The 23,643-nt window shown below is 37.0% G+C and overlaps 1 protein-coding gene across 2 annotated transcripts in view; it reads right to left on the minus strand.

Annotated features, from left to right (window-relative positions):
- Nucleotides 1–23,643, minus strand: part of MAST4 (microtubule associated serine/threonine kinase family member 4) — a 293,670-nt gene that overhangs the window by 144,038 nt on the left and 125,989 nt on the right. For both annotated transcript variants that reach the window (XM_072416332.1, XM_072416336.1), the window contains one exon: nucleotides 9,838–9,869. In XM_072416332.1, the coding sequence (XP_072272433.1) occupies nucleotides 9,838–9,869 (32 nt within the window). The remainder of the gene's footprint in view (nucleotides 1–9,837; nucleotides 9,870–23,643) is intronic.

Below are 23,643 nucleotides of genomic sequence, written 5' to 3' on the forward strand. Positions count from 1 at the left end.
TCCCAGAGACCTGCGCAGTTACCTCATTTTGGCCAGGTCAATACCTGAAGACCTGACTACAGAAGGGAAATTGGGTAAGGATGACATCGCCCATGCCAAAGTGAGCGCAGGGGAGAGCAATTAAAAAGTTTCAATCAGGCAGGTAATTGTATTGCAGATGAGGTATTGCTTTTTCCTTCTACAACAAAGGATCTGCTCGATTGTTATTTGTATTTTTGGGTGGGGGGGGGGCGGGGGGGGGTTCCACTTTAACTTTTGAAGCAAGAGTAATTTTACATTTCACAACAGAGGCACTATTATCTTAGCTTTTTATCATTGTATCTATGTTGTATTGCACTGCTGCAGTAGCCGGTCAGCCATCTAAAATTACAAAACATGCACTGCCATAATGCTGGAAACTTACTAAAACCTGACATTGGAGTCTTTGTTGTGATCTTTAAGAACAAATTACAAATTACACAGTACAAGCAGCAGGAGAGGTCAGTAATGTTTTTCATTGAAGCTTTGTATGGTTTTTCTCTTTACTGCTATAAAAGAACTTTAAATGTCTATAGCCTGGAACAGCCTCTAAATTGGCTAAGATCTACCTCCTAACTGACAATATCTGCTGGATATGTGGATCGGCTCCCGGTACGTTACTGCAAATTTTCTGGAAGTGCCCTTCTTTGTCTTACTGGTCTTTGGTGGCAGACCTTGTCCATAGGCTCACAGATATTATTATTAAAGATACACCCGCTTTGACATTACTTCATGTCTTTCATATGTAGAAAAAGGCATACAAAAACTCTTTATTATGACATCTCTTAAATGCCGCAAAGGCATGCATTCCTGCAATGTGGAAGTGTGACAAACCGCCAACCTTTGGGCACTGGCTTAATAGGGTGGCACATGTTTACTGTATGTAAGACATGATGACGGCTGGGACTGATCAGACGGATAAATTTATCCAGACCTGGTATTACTGGGTTCAGTTTAGTACATCTGCAGAGTATGCTAGATTGGCCCGTGACTCTTTTTGTGAAGAGTGAGTTACTGTGTTTTTTTGTAAAGACCGAACTGACACAATAAGTCGGGAAACCCCTCCCCGCATCTTCCCTCCATAACACCCTCCTCTCTATTCCTTTTCTTTCCTGTTTTCTTCTTTTCCTTCTGAAAATATATTAAAAAAAACTGAGATACTGGGGTTTCTCTTTATTTTACTATTTCATCATTGCATTATCCTAATGTGTTTGTGTATTTGTCTTGTGTATTCTCAGGACATTGTTTTCATATTGGTTTTTCGTGCATTGTGTAACATGCCATTTTATTGTTATGTAAACCTTGGAATATCTCAATAAAAATTATTTTTAAAAAAATGAACAAATGTCCAAAGCCTGGGCACAGGTACACTTTTTATATATAAATATATATATAGTTTTTAAAAAAACACTGCTCCACATACACCTATGTTTTGTGTGTCCAATTTGGATCTAGTCACCATAAAGTTCTAAGCCTTGGCAGCATTTAGCAAAGATGGCTGCTGCCCTGCATTGAAGACGTGATCTCTCTGCAGCAGTTCAACAGCCATTCCAACCAAGGTAAACCAATGACTCTACAATCAGCAGGGGACCTGAGCTCACCTGATTGCAGAGCTATAGATGTAACTCAACAGGAGAGGTAGAATTTGTTGGACTGCTACAGAAGGACCACTACATACAAAAATCAATATATACATAGAACACTGGTCTTCTCTGCTGAACATTTTTGGAACCTAGAATTCTAGTTGTTTTGACACGGGAGCCAATTTCGAAAAAAACATTTAAAGAAACAATGTTTGACATTTAATTATACCCTAGGAAATATTTAAATTGGGCTTTAAAATTTGAAACATTTTATGTTACACTAAATGTTACACGGGAACCCAATAATAGGAATGGATATGTGTTAGTGATATTTTAAACATTGCACGCCGTGCAACAAAAGCTCCCAGATTCTTAAAGATTTTCCAACAAAATAAAATACATTGTCCAAAAGCACTCCCAAAAGACTCATGTCAATCATCATGCCTCCTGCTTCCCCTTCCATGCTCCCAGCGGGGCCAATGTGCAATAAACTAAATTCAATTCTGAATGTTACATCCACACATGAAGAGAAATATGGAATATTAAAATCCACAGCTTGGATATATCCAATTAAGTGTTGAGTATAAGCCATCAAGCAATACACTGGGCCCATTTGGGTCTAATTTTATACCATGAACTTCTAAAAGGCTTGGTATAGGCAGATTTTTTTTCTTTAAGTAAAAAATGTTCACCTAAAATATTGAAGTTTTTTAGTTACACAATAACTATAGCCTTTCTATCAACCATATATGTACACAGTCTCTTCTCCTAAAACAAAATTGCTTAATCAGATTTTATAGCACAATGTGTGCTTCACAACATTCAAAGCTGCAGCAAATCAGATCCTGGGTCATCTCCCAGCTGATGAACATCCAGCAACATCTTGCCCAGGATTTTTTAAAACATTTTTATAGGGGACGCTTTGAAACAATCTTCAGGATTGCTATAATTACTATATCCACAGTTCACCGTACATTAATGTGGTGGTCGTGGAGGAAGAATGCCTCTTACATTGCTGGCAAATGGGAAGAATGCCACCTTTGCAAACAGCCAAAAAGAACTTTAGTTACATTAAGCCGGCACAAATTGGATTTCATTTTTTCCATTAATGAAGACTCTATATGTGGTCACTCATCAGAAAGCTTTCTAAAGCACCCCGCCTACCCCTCCAACCAGCCATGGCCTGCCTGCATTGCAGGGACCTTGTGCTGATGTTACTGCATCTAAATCCAGGTATGTAATGGAAATGTTTTCATTAGTATTGTGTAGGATTTTAATAAGGAGGGGAAAAAGCAACCAGAGAAGGCAAAACATTAGCAGACTAAACTGAAATTTGAACAGATGATGTCCTTAATCTGGTCTCAAACATTAGAAACAGATATCTGTACTCAAATTTAAAAATACCTGAAAATACTAAATTATTCCTCTGCACACTGCTACACCTATACATTTTTCTATCAATTCAAATGGACTTCAGTCTCATAAAATGATATCAATATATTGCATATACAGTAAAATGATATGGGATCACAGGTTTGTCATTGGTTTAGCTCATAAAGGAGACACAGCTTAATCAGCAGTAGGGGGGTGTTTTGCACTCTGCAGAGACACTACGGTTTTCATGGACAAAAGTGGTTCTTCTCTGCATCAACTAGTCTATTTGCATGGCTGCTATCATTTTATGTTAAAGCTGATCTCTATGGAAATTATAAAATTACATCTTTACCACCTTTCTTTTGAACCCATCAGAAAGGGTTTTGCTTTTTTTTGTCTTGTATGATTTCTGGATGTGTGGGAAGATTGATCCAGGACCACAGAGTGCCCACGTCAGCCGATCCTCAACACTTTTGCGGACGTCACCCCTTCGCTGACAGGAGAGGATATTTTTGTTTCTCCTTGCTAGGAGAGTAGAAGGGAAGTGTAGGAAGGTGGTTTAGCTATAGATATATTTTAAAAATCAAAATCCTATAGCTAGCATATGACTGATTCAAATTTAATTAAGTGGCAGAACAACAATGGAAAGAAAAATTGTAGCTATGCAAACCTAGTGGATTGGTTAGCATTAGCACCACCAAATCTCAACCCTTTTTAGCACTTGTGAAAAGAACTTCACAAGGTCAAAAAGGAAAAAAATTGTGGTTTCAATATTATTATTTATCAATCAAAAACAAACATTTCTGTAGATGTGTGTAAACATATCAAACCGTTTTCTCTATACAAGTCAAACTGTGGCTTGTCCAGTGCTACAGTTAGAAAGTCAATGTACATTTGGAGCTCATTAAAACGATTTCTTTCACACATGATGGTTAATGTAAAAGTCTAGAAACTGCAAATTTCATGGTCTGAAAATAACCTAATCATACAACGTTTAAAAGGTCCCAGATGGGCATCCAATTTCAGCATTTTTATCAAGCGTCGTTTCACTTCAGATTTCACAGACTCAATTGTGAATGATACGTGCAGGCCAACAGGTCAGTAAAATCTGTGCTGTAACCGTCCAATAATAATGAGGTGTATGCGCACAAAAACTCACGCTGAGACGGGAAATCAGGCTGTTACCCTACTGATATCTATATTAGCACAGGGGTTATTAACACTAAATTTGGTACAAGCTTCCATGCTACAAATGGATAAAATGTTATTCCTCCATCTTATTTATGGCAATTCCTTTTGCTTGTATTTTTATTGCAGGGCACTTATGTCATGCATCGCTACTTTTCTAGGGTTTTGTTTATGGTGGATGCTGAAACTCAATTTGTGTGTCACAAACCACATTTTATTGTTGTAAATATTTTAAACTGAACCTATATACTAACTACCATTTGGAAATGTTAGGGCTAGACAAAGGTTTTATGGGACAACCAATATCTTCTATAACCCGCAAAAACTAGCAAATAAGGGGAAAAAATCTACATAGGGTATTTTACTTTTTTGTTATTTCTCTGATTAATGCAGCTATAGATGGAAATGGGAACTCACATACAGACTTAAACCAATCTGTGTCAGATTCATTGTGTAGATCCAGCATTCTATAGTGACAATGGTGTACCATTAACAGAATAATGTGTTATAACGGTACCAAAAATGAGTAATTATAACTAACAATAGCTGACCACCATAAGCACAATTACCAGGTATTCTTTAATGCTGCAATGTTACATTTTCATTTCAAAGGCAATACAAGAGTTAAGTATTGGGTTTTCAACCACCTTAAAAAAATACAATAGATTACAAGACCCTGAGTGCTTAGCCCCATGCGATAACTTGAGTAGGAGTCTAAATGTGCTTTTCAGGCCTGTAAAATATGTACTGAAGGTGTAAAAAGGTCTTCAATACTGCACAGTTTTTCTACACATTTCTCTTAAAGATGCTTAAAAGATATTGCTCTTATAATAATTTGTTTAGCATATTTTCCTGATTTTTTTTAATAAAAAGAAACCAAAGTCACAACCATGTCTATGAAGCAGATTAGAATAGACTGAAACCAAATCACTCCAATCTAATGAGTTTTATCAAGTTAATTGGGTTTCAAAGATTGTTTTCAATCTTGGAAAATCTGCAAATTTCATAAAACAAACAAATGCACAGCTCAGCATAGAATATAACATATATAGTGCAGGGGCCAGGTGTATGTAACATACAGTGCAGGGGCCAGGTGTATGTAACATACAGTGCAGGGGCCAGGTGTATGTAACATACAGTGCAGGGTGCAGGGGCCAGGTGCATGTAACACACAAAGTGAAGCGGTCAGGTGCATGTAACACACATAGATAGTGCAGGGGCCAGGTGCATGTAACACACATAGATAGTGCAGGGGCCAGGTGCATGTAACACACATGGTGCAGGGGCCAGGTGCATGTAACACACATGGTGCAGGGGCCAGGTGCATGTAACACACATGGTGCAGGGGCCAGGTGCATGTAACATACACAGCAAAACCCAGCCAGGGGAAAAAAGTAACGAGTGACTTTGTGTCACTTCTGTTAACAAGATAGAGCAGCAGATAGCTCCTGTGTATTAGGCATGGGTTCTATCTATGGGCTATATGTTTGACAACCCAGTTCTAGATGGGTAAAAGTCTTGGGAGACAACCATTTCTTAGGAATGACTGTATGATGATTCCCTCACAAAGGATTGAAAAAATGTAAATGGGAATTGAGACAATAGAAAGATTCTTTGGAACTTTAACCTTAATGAACCCCCAAATTACCTTGGGTTCCCTTAACCAAGTACTCTAATAACATGTCTGAGCAGAACTCTTCTGATGTCATGGACCCCAGTAGACTAGGAGATCACCCTGCACACTGAGCAAGAGAGGTTGTGAATATTTCCATCTCTACAGGAGTGGCACATAATGAAATGAAATTCTACAAACCAAGTCTATGTGGCTTTTCCAAACGTAGCTCTGCCTATGAAATATTCATTATATTACTATATCAACAACAATCACTCTAGCTCAATATTTTATCGTTCCAGCTAATTAAAACAAAATCTCAATCTTGAGACACAGCCATGACAAACTGAAAGGTAATCTGACTACCAAAAGTGTACCGCACACTCACTGGCTGTGCAGTAAATGATTGAATTTGCATGTTACTCCATGTATGCACCTTATCCCTGAAGATTTGTTGACTGACATTGTTTTCCCTACTATACACTAATTCCAACATGCAAACATCTGAACCGTGGCTTCATAAATCAGCATATATTATATTTGCTTAGTCTTTGATATTGAATACATGAGTGAAGAAGCACAACGTACAAAAGATCTGATACATATCACAGGTAGATTGTCAGCTTTCATTAATATCCTCTACTGTGCACCTCCTGACTACTGTAGTGCATTTTTTACATACAGAAAAAAATGCTGCAACACTACATTAAAAATGTTTATCACCTTTTCTTTAGTCATACAAATACCTGTTGGGCCTGTCAGTGAAGTCCAGCTTTATGTGATGGGGTGGCAAGAAGTTTGCACTTCTGAATTCAGAGCAGAGTTCCCACTCTTGCTAGGCTGTGCCAGCTTACACTACAATGGGAGAAGTGTATGTTGGGGGTTGCCATTAGCGCCCTTATAGAAAATTGAAACTGGAACAGCAAATTAAAAACTAGTTTTTTTTTTTTGTTTTTTTTTTGGGGGGGGGGGGGGGGGGGGACGACAAAAATAAAGGAGGGACCAGTAATTTGACTTTCAAAGTCACATGCACATGAACGCCTTTCCTCCTATCACATAGATTTTTCTGCTCCATTCAGCAGAAGGAGCTTTTAAAGATGGATTTCACAATTATTTGTAGGATTAGCCAACAAAAGGTAATGGCTAAATCTGCATGTAAACTAGAAATTCTAATAATGGGGATGAACAGACGTGTCTGAAGTTTAACCTGGGTGGCACTGGCAACCGTGGCTTCTTCCATAGAAAGAGTCAAGCGATAAACAAAGCCCCCAAGGACAGGTAGTATTGCCCTGGAATGATGAACAGATAATAAAGCACAAAAATGCCTGACAAAAATAAAACCACCATGTTGAGGGGCTGGTAAGCTGAAATATAATACATTTTTGTTATTGGACTGGGATACATTCAAGTGACAAGTTTCAGGCATAATGCATATGCACATAACATATATGAAATGGGATACAATAAATGAAAAGCACAGTTCCAACTATGATATCTACTTGTATGTAATAAGCAATTGTAATTACACAAGAATAAAATACTAGAAGTTTAAAATACTTTGGTGATTCAATAATCTTGAACAGACCTGATTTGATAAACTTGTCCTAATACTTGTTGCTAAAGGGAAAAAAGCACAAGCAATGAAAAAGTAATTTCTCACATATCTAGCAGAAGAATAGTGGAGTATGAATGCTGTATGCCATGGTTGTTTAGAAAGGAAACAAAGGCTACAGAAAGGAAATAAATCTCATTTTGTCACTTATGAATGAAAAATTGCATTATCTATCATATAGCTCATCACAGTCATGAACAAATATCATGAAAGGATTTGAACTGTCAAAGGAATAATCTCAGGATTGGCTTATATCTCACTTATATATCAACAATGACAGCATGCTAGTCCATTTATTGCCTGTAGATCTGTCTTTAACCACAAGACTAATGGAACACTGTAGTAAAATATAAAAAAAAATTCAGCCATCATCATTAGCTTAAAAAAACAAAATAAAAAACACATTAGCAATAAATAGTAAAAGTTACATAGTGTAGAGACCTAAACTTACAACCCGTTCTCCTAGGCACAATGTAGGGGAACAATCTTTGAAATTTGGGAGAGATTTTGAACATTTAGGTGTATAATGTAATTTATGCCTAGGCTGGAGAATTAGAAATAGGGGTCTCCAGTAAGTAAAATACTATTTTTATATTTAAGTCTTAAAGGGAAACCAAATTAGAAATATACTGCGACCACCGGTTTTGATAACATGGAAATGGTTAAAACACCCTTCATTTTCGTAAGCTGTGGTTGGGGAATGCTTTCTTATCTCTGCCACTTGTCACCAGGACAAACAGAGTAAATGTTTTTGGCAGAGACATAGATTGCAATAAAATCTTGTGATTTAAAATTGATTGGCAATCTAATTTCCTAAAGTGCACATACATGAATACCAAGTAAATGAATGCCAACACTAGAGGTTTACACCACTCCTAGTTTCAACCTATGATATCCCTCTGCTCGTATACTCCCAGAATGGACAAGTGATTGTAACATCCAGACATCTAACACAAGCACTTTATTACATAACATATGAATTACAGCTTAAATAGCAATTGAAGTGGAGATATGAGACAGGGTGCTAAAGGAACACTTTTACTTTTTATCTTTTTCATAGTCATTCAAGATAATTTAGGATCTTGTGGAGGAAAGGGTAACAGACTTGTAAAAAGCATCAACACATCTTATAAAATTATTTTTACAGAAATATTATCATATGAACATATGGCGTTTTTGGATGTGACATGAACATTTTACACAGAAGAAACTAATTTCTTTATTCGTGGACACAGAAAATGGGGAAAAAAAATTCACGAAAGCTCAAATGGTTTTTAAATTCAGTCCTTCTTTCTCTTCCATCCTCCCAAGTTGTCACTATTTTTGGTGGGACGTACAGCTCACTAATAAAACACACTATGTATAATCAAAAATGTTTGATTACACAAAACCTTTCATCCAATGTCATGTGTAGGGGGGTGGTAGTTGGGGTGTTTAATGTGTATGCATATCTTGTGCTTTAATGCATCCATCCTTAACCAGGGTTCTGAACAGAAGTGTAGCCGATGGGCCCCATACTTGATGATGTCTGCTTAGTTCTGGGACAAAAGCTATGTGGATGGACCAGCTGAATGACACCAATGGCCTTTTAGGTTGTCTATAAGAGTAATATTCTTTCCACAACTTTAGAGGGGTATTCTTTCCACAACACCAATGTAAAAGGCTCTTTTCCCCCCCACTGATCCCCAATAAATTGGTTTTAGCAGAGGTTCCTTTACTGAATATTATTTTAAAAGATCATCAAGGGTAGAAGTTTAGAAAGGCTACTATGATGTGTTTCTTTTTGTTACCTCAGAAAGTAGAGAGGTGTGTACTTTTCATGATTTTACATGATTTCTAAGTGTTGTATATATATAGATTGAAATCTGGATGCTTATGTTTTTTGCACTTTCCATAGCACTAATGTTTTACTCTAAGCCCAACACCAGTCAAAGTTTTTTTGGACAGAGTGAGAAAAGCTTGGTTTTTATTGAAGATGTACCTTTATTTTCTGTCAAGATGAGAAATGATGGTAAATCTTTCCATTGGGGTTAAGGATAGAAACAAAAACAAATCTTTAGACCATGTTTTCTGAATTTGCATATTAGCTAGAAATGAACAAAAAAATAGACAAGCCAGTTTGTAAAAACAAACATGACAATCCCACTACCAACTACAAGAACTGCATACACATTTAGCCAGAAGCTTTGCTTTATGTAGGTAGGTCACATTAAACACATACAGAAAATGCAAATAAAGAGCCGCAATATTGAACTCTGCATACAATGAGTGTTTTGTGCCACATAACACATACACAAAATGCTAATCATCAAGAAAAGAAATATTGAACTCTCTACATAATGTGTGTTCTGTGCCTCGCCTGTCAATATGCAAACTATGAATAATACATCACACTGAATCCAATGTCAGTCTTCACTAGAGACAATAAGGCAAACCCCATATTTACTCACAAGCTTCCGCGTCTTGGTAGGCTCAGTTCTTTCTGCAATAGAACAAAGAAGAACTTGGTTAGAGAAGAAAAACAACTTCACAAAACATATATCTGCACACACTCACAAAATAATTTAAAAAGATATGTTTACTAACTACAAACCAATAGAATCAGCTTCATTTTGATACCAACTGATATAGCAGAAACCTTTTAATACAAACTAACTAATCCAAAAAACAGAAATAAGCTGTAAGGGCCCATTCAAACTGGCAGTGAGGATGTGGTGTGTTAACTGTTTCCTCAGGCCAGAAAAAGCTGCTCCTTGGAGAGATGCTACGTACCATGTTTCCCCGATGATAAGGCAGGGCCATCAAATAAGACAGCCCCCCCTTTTTAGGGAAGGGGACAGGAATGGCACATGATTGATCAGAAGGGGACAATGATTGGCACATGATTGATCAGAAGGGGACAATGATTGGCACATGATTGATCAGAAGGGGACAATGATTGGCACATGATTGATCAGAAGGGGACATGAATGGCACATGAACAATAACTGTGTACTGTAGTCTTCTTTATGGGTAAATAAGGCATCCCCCTGAAAATAAGCCCTAGAGCATATTTTGGCCTTCAAAAAAAAATAAGACAGTCTCTTATCATCGGGGAAACAGGGTAGCATCTCAATGCGACTGCTCCATAAGGAATGAATAGGGGCTGCAGTGAGCAGTACTAGTACTGCCCACTGCCACCAGCTGTCACATGTGCAGTCGCTGGTTCTCTGTGAATTATGTGCCAGCGCTGCTGTGCCAAGTTTCCTGAGTTGAGAACTCGCACAAAATCACACAATCATGTGCCCTAAATCAGTTTAGTTGGATCATTAAAATATTATCACAGTCAGAGCCGCATTTTCAGACTGTTGTAAAACAGCAGAAGACTACGGTAACCCTGCAAATTACTTAAAGATGATGAGACCGGTCATTTAGAACAGGACAGATGATACTCCGTCACCAGACTTTTAAAAATATTAATAATACTGTCTCAAAGATTATGTGTTACATATTGTATGCACTTTTTTAAACTGTAAAAGATTTCCACAAGTAGAGATCCAAAAGCCCTGAGAATGCGTATTGCACGTTCAGATATTTTTTTCTCCCTGGCACAGTGATTGGCTGCCTCCCAGTTTCTATCCGCCATCATACAAAGTTACATCTGTCAGACCTGTGCTTGTGTTTGACAGGGGTTGGGACAGTTTCTCTTTAGGGGATGAATGGAGGACTGGCTTTTGAGGCAGGAACTGCGCACAAGATAAGAAGGTAAGAGGGAGATTGGGGAGGGCAGTTACTATATACGACCACTGACCAACTGACACAACACCGTGCATTTACTATAAATACAACTCAGTGTTCTCCCCAGCCCCTTTTAGCAGGGTGCACCACCCAGAACTTTTCAGTAAGCACTCGGCTGTGTTTGGGTGGTTACTGATAAATTTGGTCACAATCCATGGGCTGCCAGCCACCTACAACTTCTTCCCACCCAGCCTAAAATAATTTCTGTGTTGAGTACGGCAACTGACCTCATGCTGTGCACTCACATTGACCCATGGGTGTTGGGAAAAATGTGTAAAGAGAGCTTAACCCCAAATATGTGGTGGTGAAATGTTCCTTACCACTTGAAGAAAGGGACAGACCTCCATAATGTGCTAGAATATTAGGATTGTGCATTTTTTACCACTGGCACCAGTTTTATCTCTCTCACTGACCAGCAAAGTAAGGGGCACGATTTTAAAATAACTGATAGCTCATCACTGAGCTGTAACTTGTTTCCTATACGCTACATGCCTGCAAATTACATAAGCTAACCCTTGCACTTTATATGCCATATTGTACACCTGACTCCTGCGCACGATACCTCCATATTGTACATGATTCTAAACCGTTTGTTCATCAGGCTATATAAATACATACTTCTAACACCAGTGTTCTATTCCTGATTTCTGCATGCCATGTTGCTCTTGACCTTTGCTTTCTACATATCATGTACATATTTCAACCCCTGCACTTCAAATAAATTCCAGTGCTTTTTTTTATAAAATTATGGGGTGTCTATATGCTGGTATTTGTCATTAGTCCTGTCCACCAGGATCCGCATTTTACTCACTATATTGCACTACTTGTGCTTTGAACAAGACATAGACCAGGGCCTAGGATCTCTATAGCACTTGCAGAAGGAGCCTCCCCAGCAAGCATGTATCTCACAATCTTAATTAAAGAATGTACTATTCTATGCTATTGCGGTCCATTTTTGGATATCTTATCTTGGATATGTTTAATTGGAACAAAGTTGAATAATTTTTTTATATATATATAGATTGTGTTAGAATGCCATTACATCCCTATTGGGTTCTTTCGGTTAATGTTTTTTTTGATCTCCTAATCATTAAATGAAAGACAATCCACTTCAGAAGAACCTGCACAGAGGAGGTTGATCATAGCTGTATCTACATATATATACTGGTAGTTTGGTAACAAAACTGGATATGTTTAATTGGAATAATAATAATATAATATTGGAATAATAATTTATAAATGTATATAGATTATGTACAAATGCCATTACATCCCTATTGGGTTCTTTCGTCAATATTTTTTCTGATCTCCGAATCATGAAATGAAAGACAATCCAATTCAGAAGAACCTGCACAGAGGAGGTTGATCATGGCTGTATCTACATATATATACTGGTAGTTTTGTAACAAACTGCTATAGGATAGAATGGCCCTTTAACATGCATTACACATGAACGTAAATATAGCCACACACTGAACTATGCATAAAAAATATAATCACACTAATTATTACAGTGTTATCTCAAGCACATATTTTAGAGTGGATACAATATATAGAAAGGCTTAATGTTGTGTTTTCAAGATCAGACAGACTATATTAATGCTTCCATCTTTATAAACCACTTGGTCATAAATAACCCAAAAACCAGGATCGCCATAAATGCTCCATAAATTTTCTGCTGTAGCATTAAGCTCCAGTTGGTTAAATAACAAACAAAGCAAAATATTTATGGCCTCCTCACAAGAATCCTTGGATTATTGATTGTAACGTTTTCCAGATGATACACCGCAATCCTTCACTAAAACACATTTGAATGTTTCTAGAGGATTCAGTGACACTAGTGACTAAAATATCAATTTGCTGGGGATTGTCTTCTGAAATACGTCAACATTAAACTGACATTTTCATATTCGCCCTGCTTTCCACTGCCAATGTCTATGTGTGAAATATGGTGATAGTAAGTGGGAGTCTAATATGTTCTGCACAAGCTTAAAAGTCAATTTGATATTTTCGAGTGCTATAAAATTTGCATAATTTCACAAAAATATCCTCCATCCCCATTTATATTTTACATTGACGTTTACTCATGACAGTGTATCTAATCCCTAGAAAAAAATGTTATATTGCAGTATATTGAAACTCACTAGTCCTTAGATGTGGTGGTTGCACCTCCTGTCTTAGGGCCACACTCCCTATATTGCATCTATAGAGGAGCTGTGTTGCCATGCTGGGTAAAATTTGTTAGAACTCGCCAAAGGGTTTGTATTGTCAGTCCAGTCCTGAGATTTATACAACCCTAACCTGTTTTTCTGTTGTAATTATGCAACAGATCCAGGTCTTCCCAACCTAAGCATGTTATTGGACAGTGAAGGAGCAGTAGCTGCAGTTCACCTTTCTGCAAACAGTTCTCCCTTCTATCAGCAAATGTTTATGCAGCACACCTGATTGGCTTTTAGTTGCCTCTTTCTTACTCAGAAAGCTGCCCAATACCACAACATCAAATCAAATCGAATCAAATTAAGTATAAGAACTTACACTACGCACATTTAAAATATATTTCACATTTTTAAAATGCATTATTGTGTATATATTGTACATATGCAGGAAGGTGAACTTCAAAAGATATCTAGTCATGAAGACATTACCATAATGCTTCGTATTTGAGATCGTATGAGACAGGCAAGCTAACTAATATTTTGATGCTCAAAAAATAAACGGTCATTGATACTTTTGCTGCACTTCTCCGTTTGTGGCTGCCGCTACCATTTCATAGGACAGACAACAGCATTGCTGTTACATCACTTTGTTCTGTAGCATGCATTACTGTTTCAGGCAATGAGAGGTGCCTTTTTCGGTCAATCTCTGTTTTAGAGAAGATACAGCTCAACCTAAGCCAAGCAACAATCATCTGACGTTTATCAGATGTTTGTATGGGGCTTTAAAGTTTCCATCAATGGCTAAGAATAAAATATTGATATGCAAGATTTCTCATTTACTATCCTAAAACATTCAGATTTATTTTAGAAAAACTTTTTAGAAAAACAGAAAAACATATAATAAAAAGCATTGAAGTTGGACAGAAAAGTTAGTTTTATGCTGAGACTGAATTACAACTGTTCATATCTCTTTCCATGAATGGTCACCTGTAAATGAACTTCTATCAAAGTGATTGCTGTCAAACCAGTCTTAGAAGTGAAAAGCATGCACTGAAGGGTGCCTACGCCTACATGTACTTTGTTCATCTCCCTTCCTCAGGGACTCTTGGGCTGCTCAGTATGCAAAGGGTTGCTTTTAGCTGTAAGATTTCTGGTACCACTCCTCACATATCATACAATGAACTGGGTCTCGTTAAGGAAGCAAGAAGCATGTATTGCAGTCAATGTAGATTCTTTCCGAGGGGAAATCAATACCTGTTTAGACATTTATGAGATAACAAAAGGTACATTTTCTACTCAATATACACTAGTTATAGCTGGTTAATGCTGAGAATTTTCTTCCCCACATATTTTTTTTAATTCTCATTCAAAAAATACAAAACCATAATTTGTAAAAAGAATTGGATGGACTTTTTGTATTAGGATTTAAGAACATTTAAGGTATGTGTCACATACTAAATATAAATTGCATTCTTTTTTCCCCCTACCCTACTCCTAATCCATGTGTTAATTTGCCTGTTTTATGGTGATGGAGCATGCTGTTAAACATACCCCAACCTACAATGCCTTGGACAAACAATTGTTTTTTTTTTTGGGACTGGGCAGTAACAACTCTTAATATTCTATTCTTATATCAAAAAATAAAACAACTCACATCAAGGAGATATCCTTCCACTTTCCCTTTGAGTTTTCAACACAGGGAGTAAAGGAAAATCTCCAAACATACACAGATGGCAAAAGAATGACAGAGATATTGCCCTCCCTTACTCTATCCAAAATGAAAAAGGTTTTGGCTTTGGGTATACTTTAAATATCTTGGATTGAGTGGTCCTACATGGAGAGGTCAATTTAAAATTGGTTTCACATAGCTTTCACCAAAAAACACACATTTTGTAAAAAGGAATTTATTGGAAATATGTGTCTGTCTGAAAGTGGTTATGGTGTGTGAACTCTGTTTAGAGGAATAATTAGAGCTCATATGGCTTAGTTTGCCCCTTTAGTATTAATCATGTGAGAAAGGATCTAGGGATATAAGAAAAGCTCTAGATGAAACATTTTTTCCAAGCATTACTGTTCTTCATTTCACTATTTATCCACCCCTGTAAGATTGTTAACTTACTATACTTCTGACATTTGGGTATAGGTCCACATTAGGTATGACCCTGTATTTACAGGTGTGGATTTTATGCTGCTTTGTTGATTGTACCTGTACTCCTCTAAAGTAAGGGTTCAGTTACACTAAATGTCACACTGCAATTTTAAATACAAGATTATAAGGTAGCTGTCAATAGAACTACTACTTTTTAACAAGCATTTTCTGTACAAGTAGCTCGGTAAAGCAATTCTGTAAGGTATTATACCAATTTACACATCAGGCAGAAAACGCTTTAGGGACCTTTCTTGGCAGCCACTTCAAGGACTTCATGACCAAGGAAGATGTGGTGCATTTTGTGCATGACAGTTTCTATAAAAGATTCCACAAGGAAAATTTAAAAGAAAACGTTCTCCATATTTTCAATGATATAAAGAACAGCACCTTAGGAAATCCAGGAGTATTTCTACACAAACTGAAGACTGTTGAAATTATGTCTGTGTGTATTTAACAAGCAAATTGCTATGAAACTCCTAATATTAGATGATCTTTGATAATCTGCCTCTGTGTTCTGTAGTCACTACAATTATTCACACATGGTAGACCACTGAATGTATTGTAATATACTACAGATAGGGCTTTTTAATGAATGATTAAAATAATATTGTGAATAGGGTGCCTCAAGATGCCCAATTGGAAAAAACTGTGTGTGACAGTCTGTGCTTTTCTTACCTTAAGTGCTTCCCCAGACTAGTGAAGGAAATAGATTTAGATTTTTTCTGATTTTTTTCAATAGGAAAGATTAAATGGGGCAAAAGAAAGACATTGCATCTGTCTCTGCAAAAGTAAGGAAAAGCAATCTTCTACAATGTGTCTCCAAATCTTTGACTCTCTCCCAAAAGTATACTTCTGAAAAATGTGCGTCTTCTGTAGAATGCTTTCAGTGTTCGTAAGCATGTTGCCAGTCTCCAAATACACCTACAACATGTTTGCATTCTCTGACAACCTCAGAGGTCTCAATCTCTTGCAACATGCATGTAGTTTTTGAACACCTCCATTTCAATGTTTACAATCCCTGACAGCTTTTGTAGAATTTACATCTCTGAACTTGTGCAATACTTTGGTGACATAAAGAGCTAGATTTTAGGACCCCTAATATCATGAAGGTTGACTGGCCACTAATGATAATTATTACCCCACACACCAGAATATACATTTAGGCAGAACATATAAATTGTTTCTGTCAAAGCTGGGGTCAACATATAAAAATGTCACCTGTGTTACTCGGTAGTGTCATAGATGGGCGGTATGTGGGACCACAATATCTCGGGTAGTATATCTGGGGTAAAACCAGCAATGAATGGTTGTTCAGGGGCTGCAAATCAGCAAGAGCAGACTGGGACTGATTCCCATTCTGGGTCCCACATTTTCCTGAGGCCCAAAGGCCTATGTAGTACCTGGTAATTAGCAGCAATGGCTGTGAGACTGAGGGTCAGTTATGTGTTTTCCCAGCAGAGAAGCATTAAAAAATTTGGGCAGGTTTCCTAAAGCTGCCTCAATGCCAGCTGCCGTTTGATGCTAATTTCACTCTCTCTAATATATATATATATATATATATATATATATATATATATACACACACACATATATAAAAATATATATATATATATACACACACACACACACACACACTTTTACAGAGCTGAATACATCCCTATCAGTGATCTGATTTTGTATACATTGTTGTAGACCAAACAGGTAATATCTTTCTAACTGTGAGGGCCCTTCCCATCATTTTCTTAGAAATTATGTCATCTGTCAGTAGACGCAGACAATCTAGTTAACAAGACATATTTTCTTCTTGCAGAAGGCAATTCCGTCATTGGTACTTCAGCTCTAACACCCGCTTTCTGTCACCTCACTGAGCCCTATAAGGTCAGGGAAATCTGATGAACCTGTCATGTTCTTTGAAGGAGGAACTCAAAGTCACTTGACACAGGGTAAACCACCATATCCCAGGGGCAGTACATATAATTAGACTGCTGTAATGGTAAAACAATATACCATTATTAGATGGTGTGCAATTTTAATAGTTCAGTAGCTAGAGAATTCTAAGCAATGCTTTATCTCCGAGGCATTTATTCAGGGAGCGCAGAACCTAGTATCTCAGTGATGAATGTTTATTAAAGCATCTACTGCCAGAAGGGAGTAATGCATGGCAAAGCAGTTCCCTGCTGACCCCTGACACTAGACACAGAATATCCCTCATAGGAATGATTGTAAAGCTTTCCTATAAAAGCCATTTCATTTCCACAGTGTATCGTTACCCTGTAATGGGGGAACGACATAGAAAAATAGACTACAATTGCAGGCTTAAAAATAGTTTGTCTTACCCTTTTGAAAACTCACAAAATCCACACTTTATTTATTTCACTTTACTGAAAAAAATGCCTTCACCAGAATAATTTGTTATAATTTTTTAAATTTGTAAATACACAATCCTAATAGACAGTAGAATTATAAACTTTAAAAACAAAGGATTCTCTTTAAAACACTGAGAAACCATTTGCAACTTAACAATGAGTATGTTTTAGTAACCAAGACTTTACCACGCAGCTTGGTATATTGGGAAAGATGTGCTAAAGTGCAATTTAGACTGAAAAGCAACACAGCACACCAACACCTAATAGCATGTTGCTGTGCATTACCGCAACTCAACTATGTGAATCTGGATTCAGAAAATAAAAAATAAAAAAATTGTCCATTACTGAATTTCACATTAGTCATCTTGACTCTCAACTTGTTCTACAATGCTTATTCCAGCATTACCTTCTGAACCTCTCTCTTAACTATTATGTTATTGTTCACAAGACACAATCTGTGTTGCTTCAGCCAGTGTCTGGGGAAAGCACTCCGTGAAGTGCTCAGAAGCTACATACAAGATTCAGATTGATAAAACTAAATACAGACCTACCCAACATTAGGGAGTTGTTCAACACAGCAAGTTGTTCAACACTTGCCAATCACTGCTCAAAGGCAAACAAAAACGTTGCATGCTTTCAAAATCCTTTACAAAAATGCTTTTAAAATTAGCTTCACCTATAAACCTAACATTTTGTTCATAGTTATCTACCGGAAATTTATTCTTCAGGGGTTGAAAAGAGTATTAAGATGCAAAACACTTGCTCAATAAATTCCCATACATGTTTTACTTGACTAAACTCAACATCAGTCTAATAACTTCTGCACATGTAACACCTATATCAGATAAGGGTTTTGTCAAAGTAATTCATTTATTATAGTTATATTTTCAAGAGTACAACACCCCATCCATAAAGACAGAGGTGTTGTGAATGATCATTTAGAAGAAAAAAAGAAAAGTGATTACTTACAACAGGGGTGTTAAACTCAAGCACACAGAGGGCCAAACTCAAAAACTTAGACCAAGTCGGGGGCCAAACTCAAAAACTTAGACCAAGTCGGGGGCCAAACCCCAAGTCCACTGACAAAATTGAAGTTTCTCTTTCTCACCAGATACAAAACCTTCACACACAGAAACAGAGGTCCCGTCCAACACTCAATCCGGAACAAGCCCACAACAGAAAAAGAGGCCTTTAAATTTTAAACTGAAAAAGATTTTTTAAAATCAATATGATCTACTAACAATAAAAATGCTAAACATCTTATTTATTTATATATATCCCGAAGTGACTAGAGCTAATGAGATATTGAATGGCAGAACATTGCACTACAAGACTATAGTGACAGGAAAGCTACAGCTCACCGGTCATAGGGGAATGATATGCTGCGCTCTCTGCCTCCCTCCTCACTCCCCACTGTTACACGGAGCCTCCTCACACAAAGACATCCCCAGCATCCCTAAAGACATGCAGCCAGGCTGGAGTCCAGTTGCCTTTGCGATCGCCTTTGATGTGTGAGGGGCAGAGATGTTTCACTTGTCACAGACACGAGTGATGAAGAGTCTACAATTCCCGGCATTACTTGCGTCTACAGAACAGAACAATGCCACACAGTGATGCCAGGAATTGTAGTAGCGGCATCACTCGTTGCAATAGGTAGTAGCAGGCGGGCCAGATGCAATTCACCATCGGAATTACATGGGGGGGCCAAAAAAAAAAGGACATTGCAGGCCAGATTTTGCCCGCGAGCAACAGTTTGACACCCCTGCCTTACAATGAAAACCAGGAGAATCAAAAAATAAAAAGTAAATTTGATGACTAAGCAGTGTAAAGTGAGCTGCGAACGCTCAGCAAGAATGAATTGTTCCTATAGACTGAGTAAAGCACTTTGCTAGAGCTCTTACCATCAGGTGACAAAACTCAACAAGGTTGCACCTTTAGTCTCTTGTCTGTCACTTTGACACTTTTAGCAGGAAAAATATAGTATATATTATAGAAATGTGATGGGTATAGAATGAATCGGTTAAGAGACAATCAAGAGTAAAAGCAAGAATATAAAATTCTGAACCTTGTATAACTTTTAACGCACATCTCCTTACTAAAGATCACAGCAAAATCTCTTTTCCTTCTTCTGGAGAGGTGAATGGTGATTTTTCTGCTTTTTCCAAGCAGTTAACAACAACAAAGGACACTTGTGTGCATGATTTTGTGCAAAAAAAATAAGTGAAAAAACCTGTGGGTCATGTCACTAAAAGCCCAGGTTCACACTTTTGGGATGCGTTTACTACTTCCTCACACAAGGAACCACTTTTTCTCCAGAAACCCTAGACAGTAGTATCTCCCTGCGGCAGCTCCATAAATTATTATTAGTGGTAGCAATGAGCGGTACTAATACTGCTATTACTGCTGCCAGCTGTCAAATGTGCATATGCAAGTTCTAAGAACCAGTGCTGAGGTGTGAAGCAGAAAAGGGGGAGCTGCTTGGGACTGCTCAACCCCAAAGAGGGTCTGAACCTGCCAAAATGTGAAAATAATTTTTTTTTCCTTATTTCCCTATTTAAATTTATAATAAATATTAATATAAAGAGTTACACGGAGCTGACAGACCACACAACCAGACTGATAGCCTGAATTTTTCCTATACCAGTAAAGCAACACAGCTAGGACTACCTCTAATTTTTTTTTGCAGACTGATAAGAGTAATATGCCCTTTCTCTGAGCATCTCCTTCGTCAATACAAGTGTATAGTATACAGCTGATTTGTATCTGTTACTGGATTCTGCAACATTTTTTAATGGGTTTAGTACATTTTTAAAGTGGTGTGATGAAGGGGGATATTGTTTTGAAATGTGGTAGTATCATAAGGAAACATCAGCAATTGGCTCTTTATATTGACCCGATAGTCATTATTCTTTATCTTTTATACAGAGCAGTCATCAGATCTTATAAATCCTATAAGATGGGGGACATGTTTGAAATACAGCCTCTGCAACATCTATGGCTCCCTCCAAGGATACAGTGGGGTAAACACGAATGTATGAATTTTAAGAAAACATTATTTAAATTTAAAACCAACATACCCAATTATTATTACTATAACAGACCTAGCTTAACTTGATTTTAAGTTCACATGCGAAGAACTGAAATCCTAAAAGTCTAAGCCCATTCTGCTTCCTTCTTCCTGCTAAATCACCGTTTGGTATGGAGATAGCCAAACTGCCTTTGACATCTACTTCAGTGCTTTTGCTGTAAAATTTGAGAATAAATTGGTCTACAGTGCCTAAAGCCACAAAGATCAGGGCTTATTTAACCAAAAAAAAAAACCTGTAAATACTTTTTTGGAATTTTTTTACATCCGAAACCTGGCAGCAGGTTACAATTTAAGTCACTGGGCCTGATTTATGAAACCTCTCCGAGGCTGGAGAGAATACACTTTCATTAGTAAAGCCTGAAATGGATCTGGTCCAGGATTCAAAAAATTTGCTAGCAAATGACTTTGAAGAGATCAATTGTGGATTTGCCGGATCACCCAGCTTCACTGGTGAAAGGGTATTTTCTCCAGCCTTGGGGAGATTTAATAAATCAGGTCCAATGCATCAAAATAAATTCTTCAAATAAATACTTATGTTGATTTTTAATGAGAATATTTTATGCTTTTAGGCTTTACCTTGCTGAAATTGTGTTTTGTTAAACTGGCTGAGATAAATCTGATGTTCTATTTTTCTAGCAGTCCTAAAAGAAAAGCTTGACAGCTTGCTGCCCTCTTTTTGGATTCATTCTGCACTGCTGGTCCTAGCAGTTTTCCCTTGACAAATCCTTAAATGAAGAGTTTCTCTGGCTGTCAGAAGAAGTAGGGCACGTGAAAACGTATGTCAAGGGGTAATGCCAGCTTATTCCCAGAGACAAGCCTTCATATTACCAATCCTAACAAAAGAGATAAATCACAGGGCCCATTCACTGCTAATGTCTCTGAAAAAGGACTCCTTTGTGCCTAGATCAGAAAGACATTAAAACTACTTTGTATTTTTACAATGATTGAAAACTTCCAAATGCAATGGTGTAAGCACTGGTAATGTACCAAGTAAGGTAAAATATTATCAACAGAAAAATAAGAGTAGTCCCATTAGGAACATTTCATTGTAGTGGCTCTGCATATCAATTATTTTTCAAATATTTGTTGATAAAAAGTAGAAGATAACTTTAGAAACACTGTATTGCAACTCTAATAGTAAATGGGTTCAAGAAATGAGGGGCCAAAGGTGAGGCAGACTTTTTTTCACTGGCAAAATCAAAACTTATTAATACCCTAAATCCATGTAAATAAAACAATTTTTGTTTTAATTGTGCCAATTCAGTTAGATATGCCACAACATTCTGCTCTAAACTAAGGGGTCACAACTACGTGTCTGGCACCAACAATAATTCTATTGTTATCACTAAAATCAATATTTTGCTTAATAAACCTCTTTACAATGTCTACCTCTTGAACATATACACAAACATTTGTTTTTAGCCATTAAGATGGTGTATCTAATAGGGTATATACTTCAGGCCCAATGTATTAAGGATCTCCAAGTCAGGATAAAATAGATTATTATGGATGAACCTGAATGATCCAGCAATCGATGAATGGATCTGGTCCAGGTATGAAAAAATGTCACAAATAAAAGACAATGATTTTAAGAAATGCATTGCAGGTTCTTCCATGAAGGTCTATCTTTTGCAGATTTGGAGAGCTTTAGTAAATCAGGTCCATTGTATTAGAAAAAAAAGATCAGTGAAATTTAAAAAGTAATTATAACCCTAATTACTACAAACACAATTATCAATACGTGTGTTTTGAGCTGGAATTAATAAATGTCATCACTAACCATAAAGCTGAGACATGCAAAGATTTTTTTTTTTTTCCACAACCCAGTAATGACCCTTGCATTTACACTGCACTTCAATCTAATGGTATTAAAGTGTAATTAAGATTCCTGAATCTTACACAGCCAAATCAAAATGTGAACAGATAATATTTTTGGGTCCAAACCAAAATCCGCTATTTAATAGAAAATCAGACTGTACAAAACAAAAAAAAAATATTAAATGCTGGGCTACTTCTGGAGAAACAGCAAAGTGGATTGTGGCAATAAAAAAAAAAAATTGTGGCAGGGCTGTTGACAAGGGTGTCCTGGATGAATAATATCAGCATAGTGATAGAGTTATACAATGCTGAGATATTCTGGTGATCAGCAGACAGGAAGACTAATGTGGTAATTTATCAGAATAGAAGGCACTATGTGTTAGGGCATGAGACTCATTCTGACATATCTACTTATTAAACTGTAAAATTATCCCTGTTCAGAGGGTCTTTCAGTGTATTTCCCAAGTCAGGCCTATTTTGCAGCAACCTTTTATAGACATGAAAGTCTAGCAACACTTTAGCAGTGCAAAAGAAAAAAAGGAAAACACAAACCTTTTGGATTTCCGTGGCATTTAAAATTTGTTTTCGGTTTGGTGGCAAATTCTGCTAAATCTAGTTTAGTCAAAAGGCAAAACATACTACAGATCAAGAAACGTTTAAGTTGTCATCCGTTTTTTAATATTTTTCTCATATGAAACACTATAGGAATTTTAATTGATAACCAATGTCATCCTCAATATCCTAGTAAACATTTAAGGTGATCTGAATTTTAAATTTTATTACCTAGTCATTTGTGATATTAGAACATCCAATGCATTTCAAAATGGGTAAAAAAAAAAAAAAAAAAAAAAAGGAGGACCTGTTTTTGTAAACTTTGTTTTCTTATATCAGAGCCGTTAGGA

This window comes from Pyxicephalus adspersus, chromosome 6 (assembly GCF_032062135.1).
Source record: "Pyxicephalus adspersus chromosome 6, UCB_Pads_2.0, whole genome shotgun sequence".
In the NCBI taxonomy this organism is placed as follows: domain Eukaryota; kingdom Metazoa; phylum Chordata; class Amphibia; order Anura; family Pyxicephalidae; genus Pyxicephalus; species Pyxicephalus adspersus.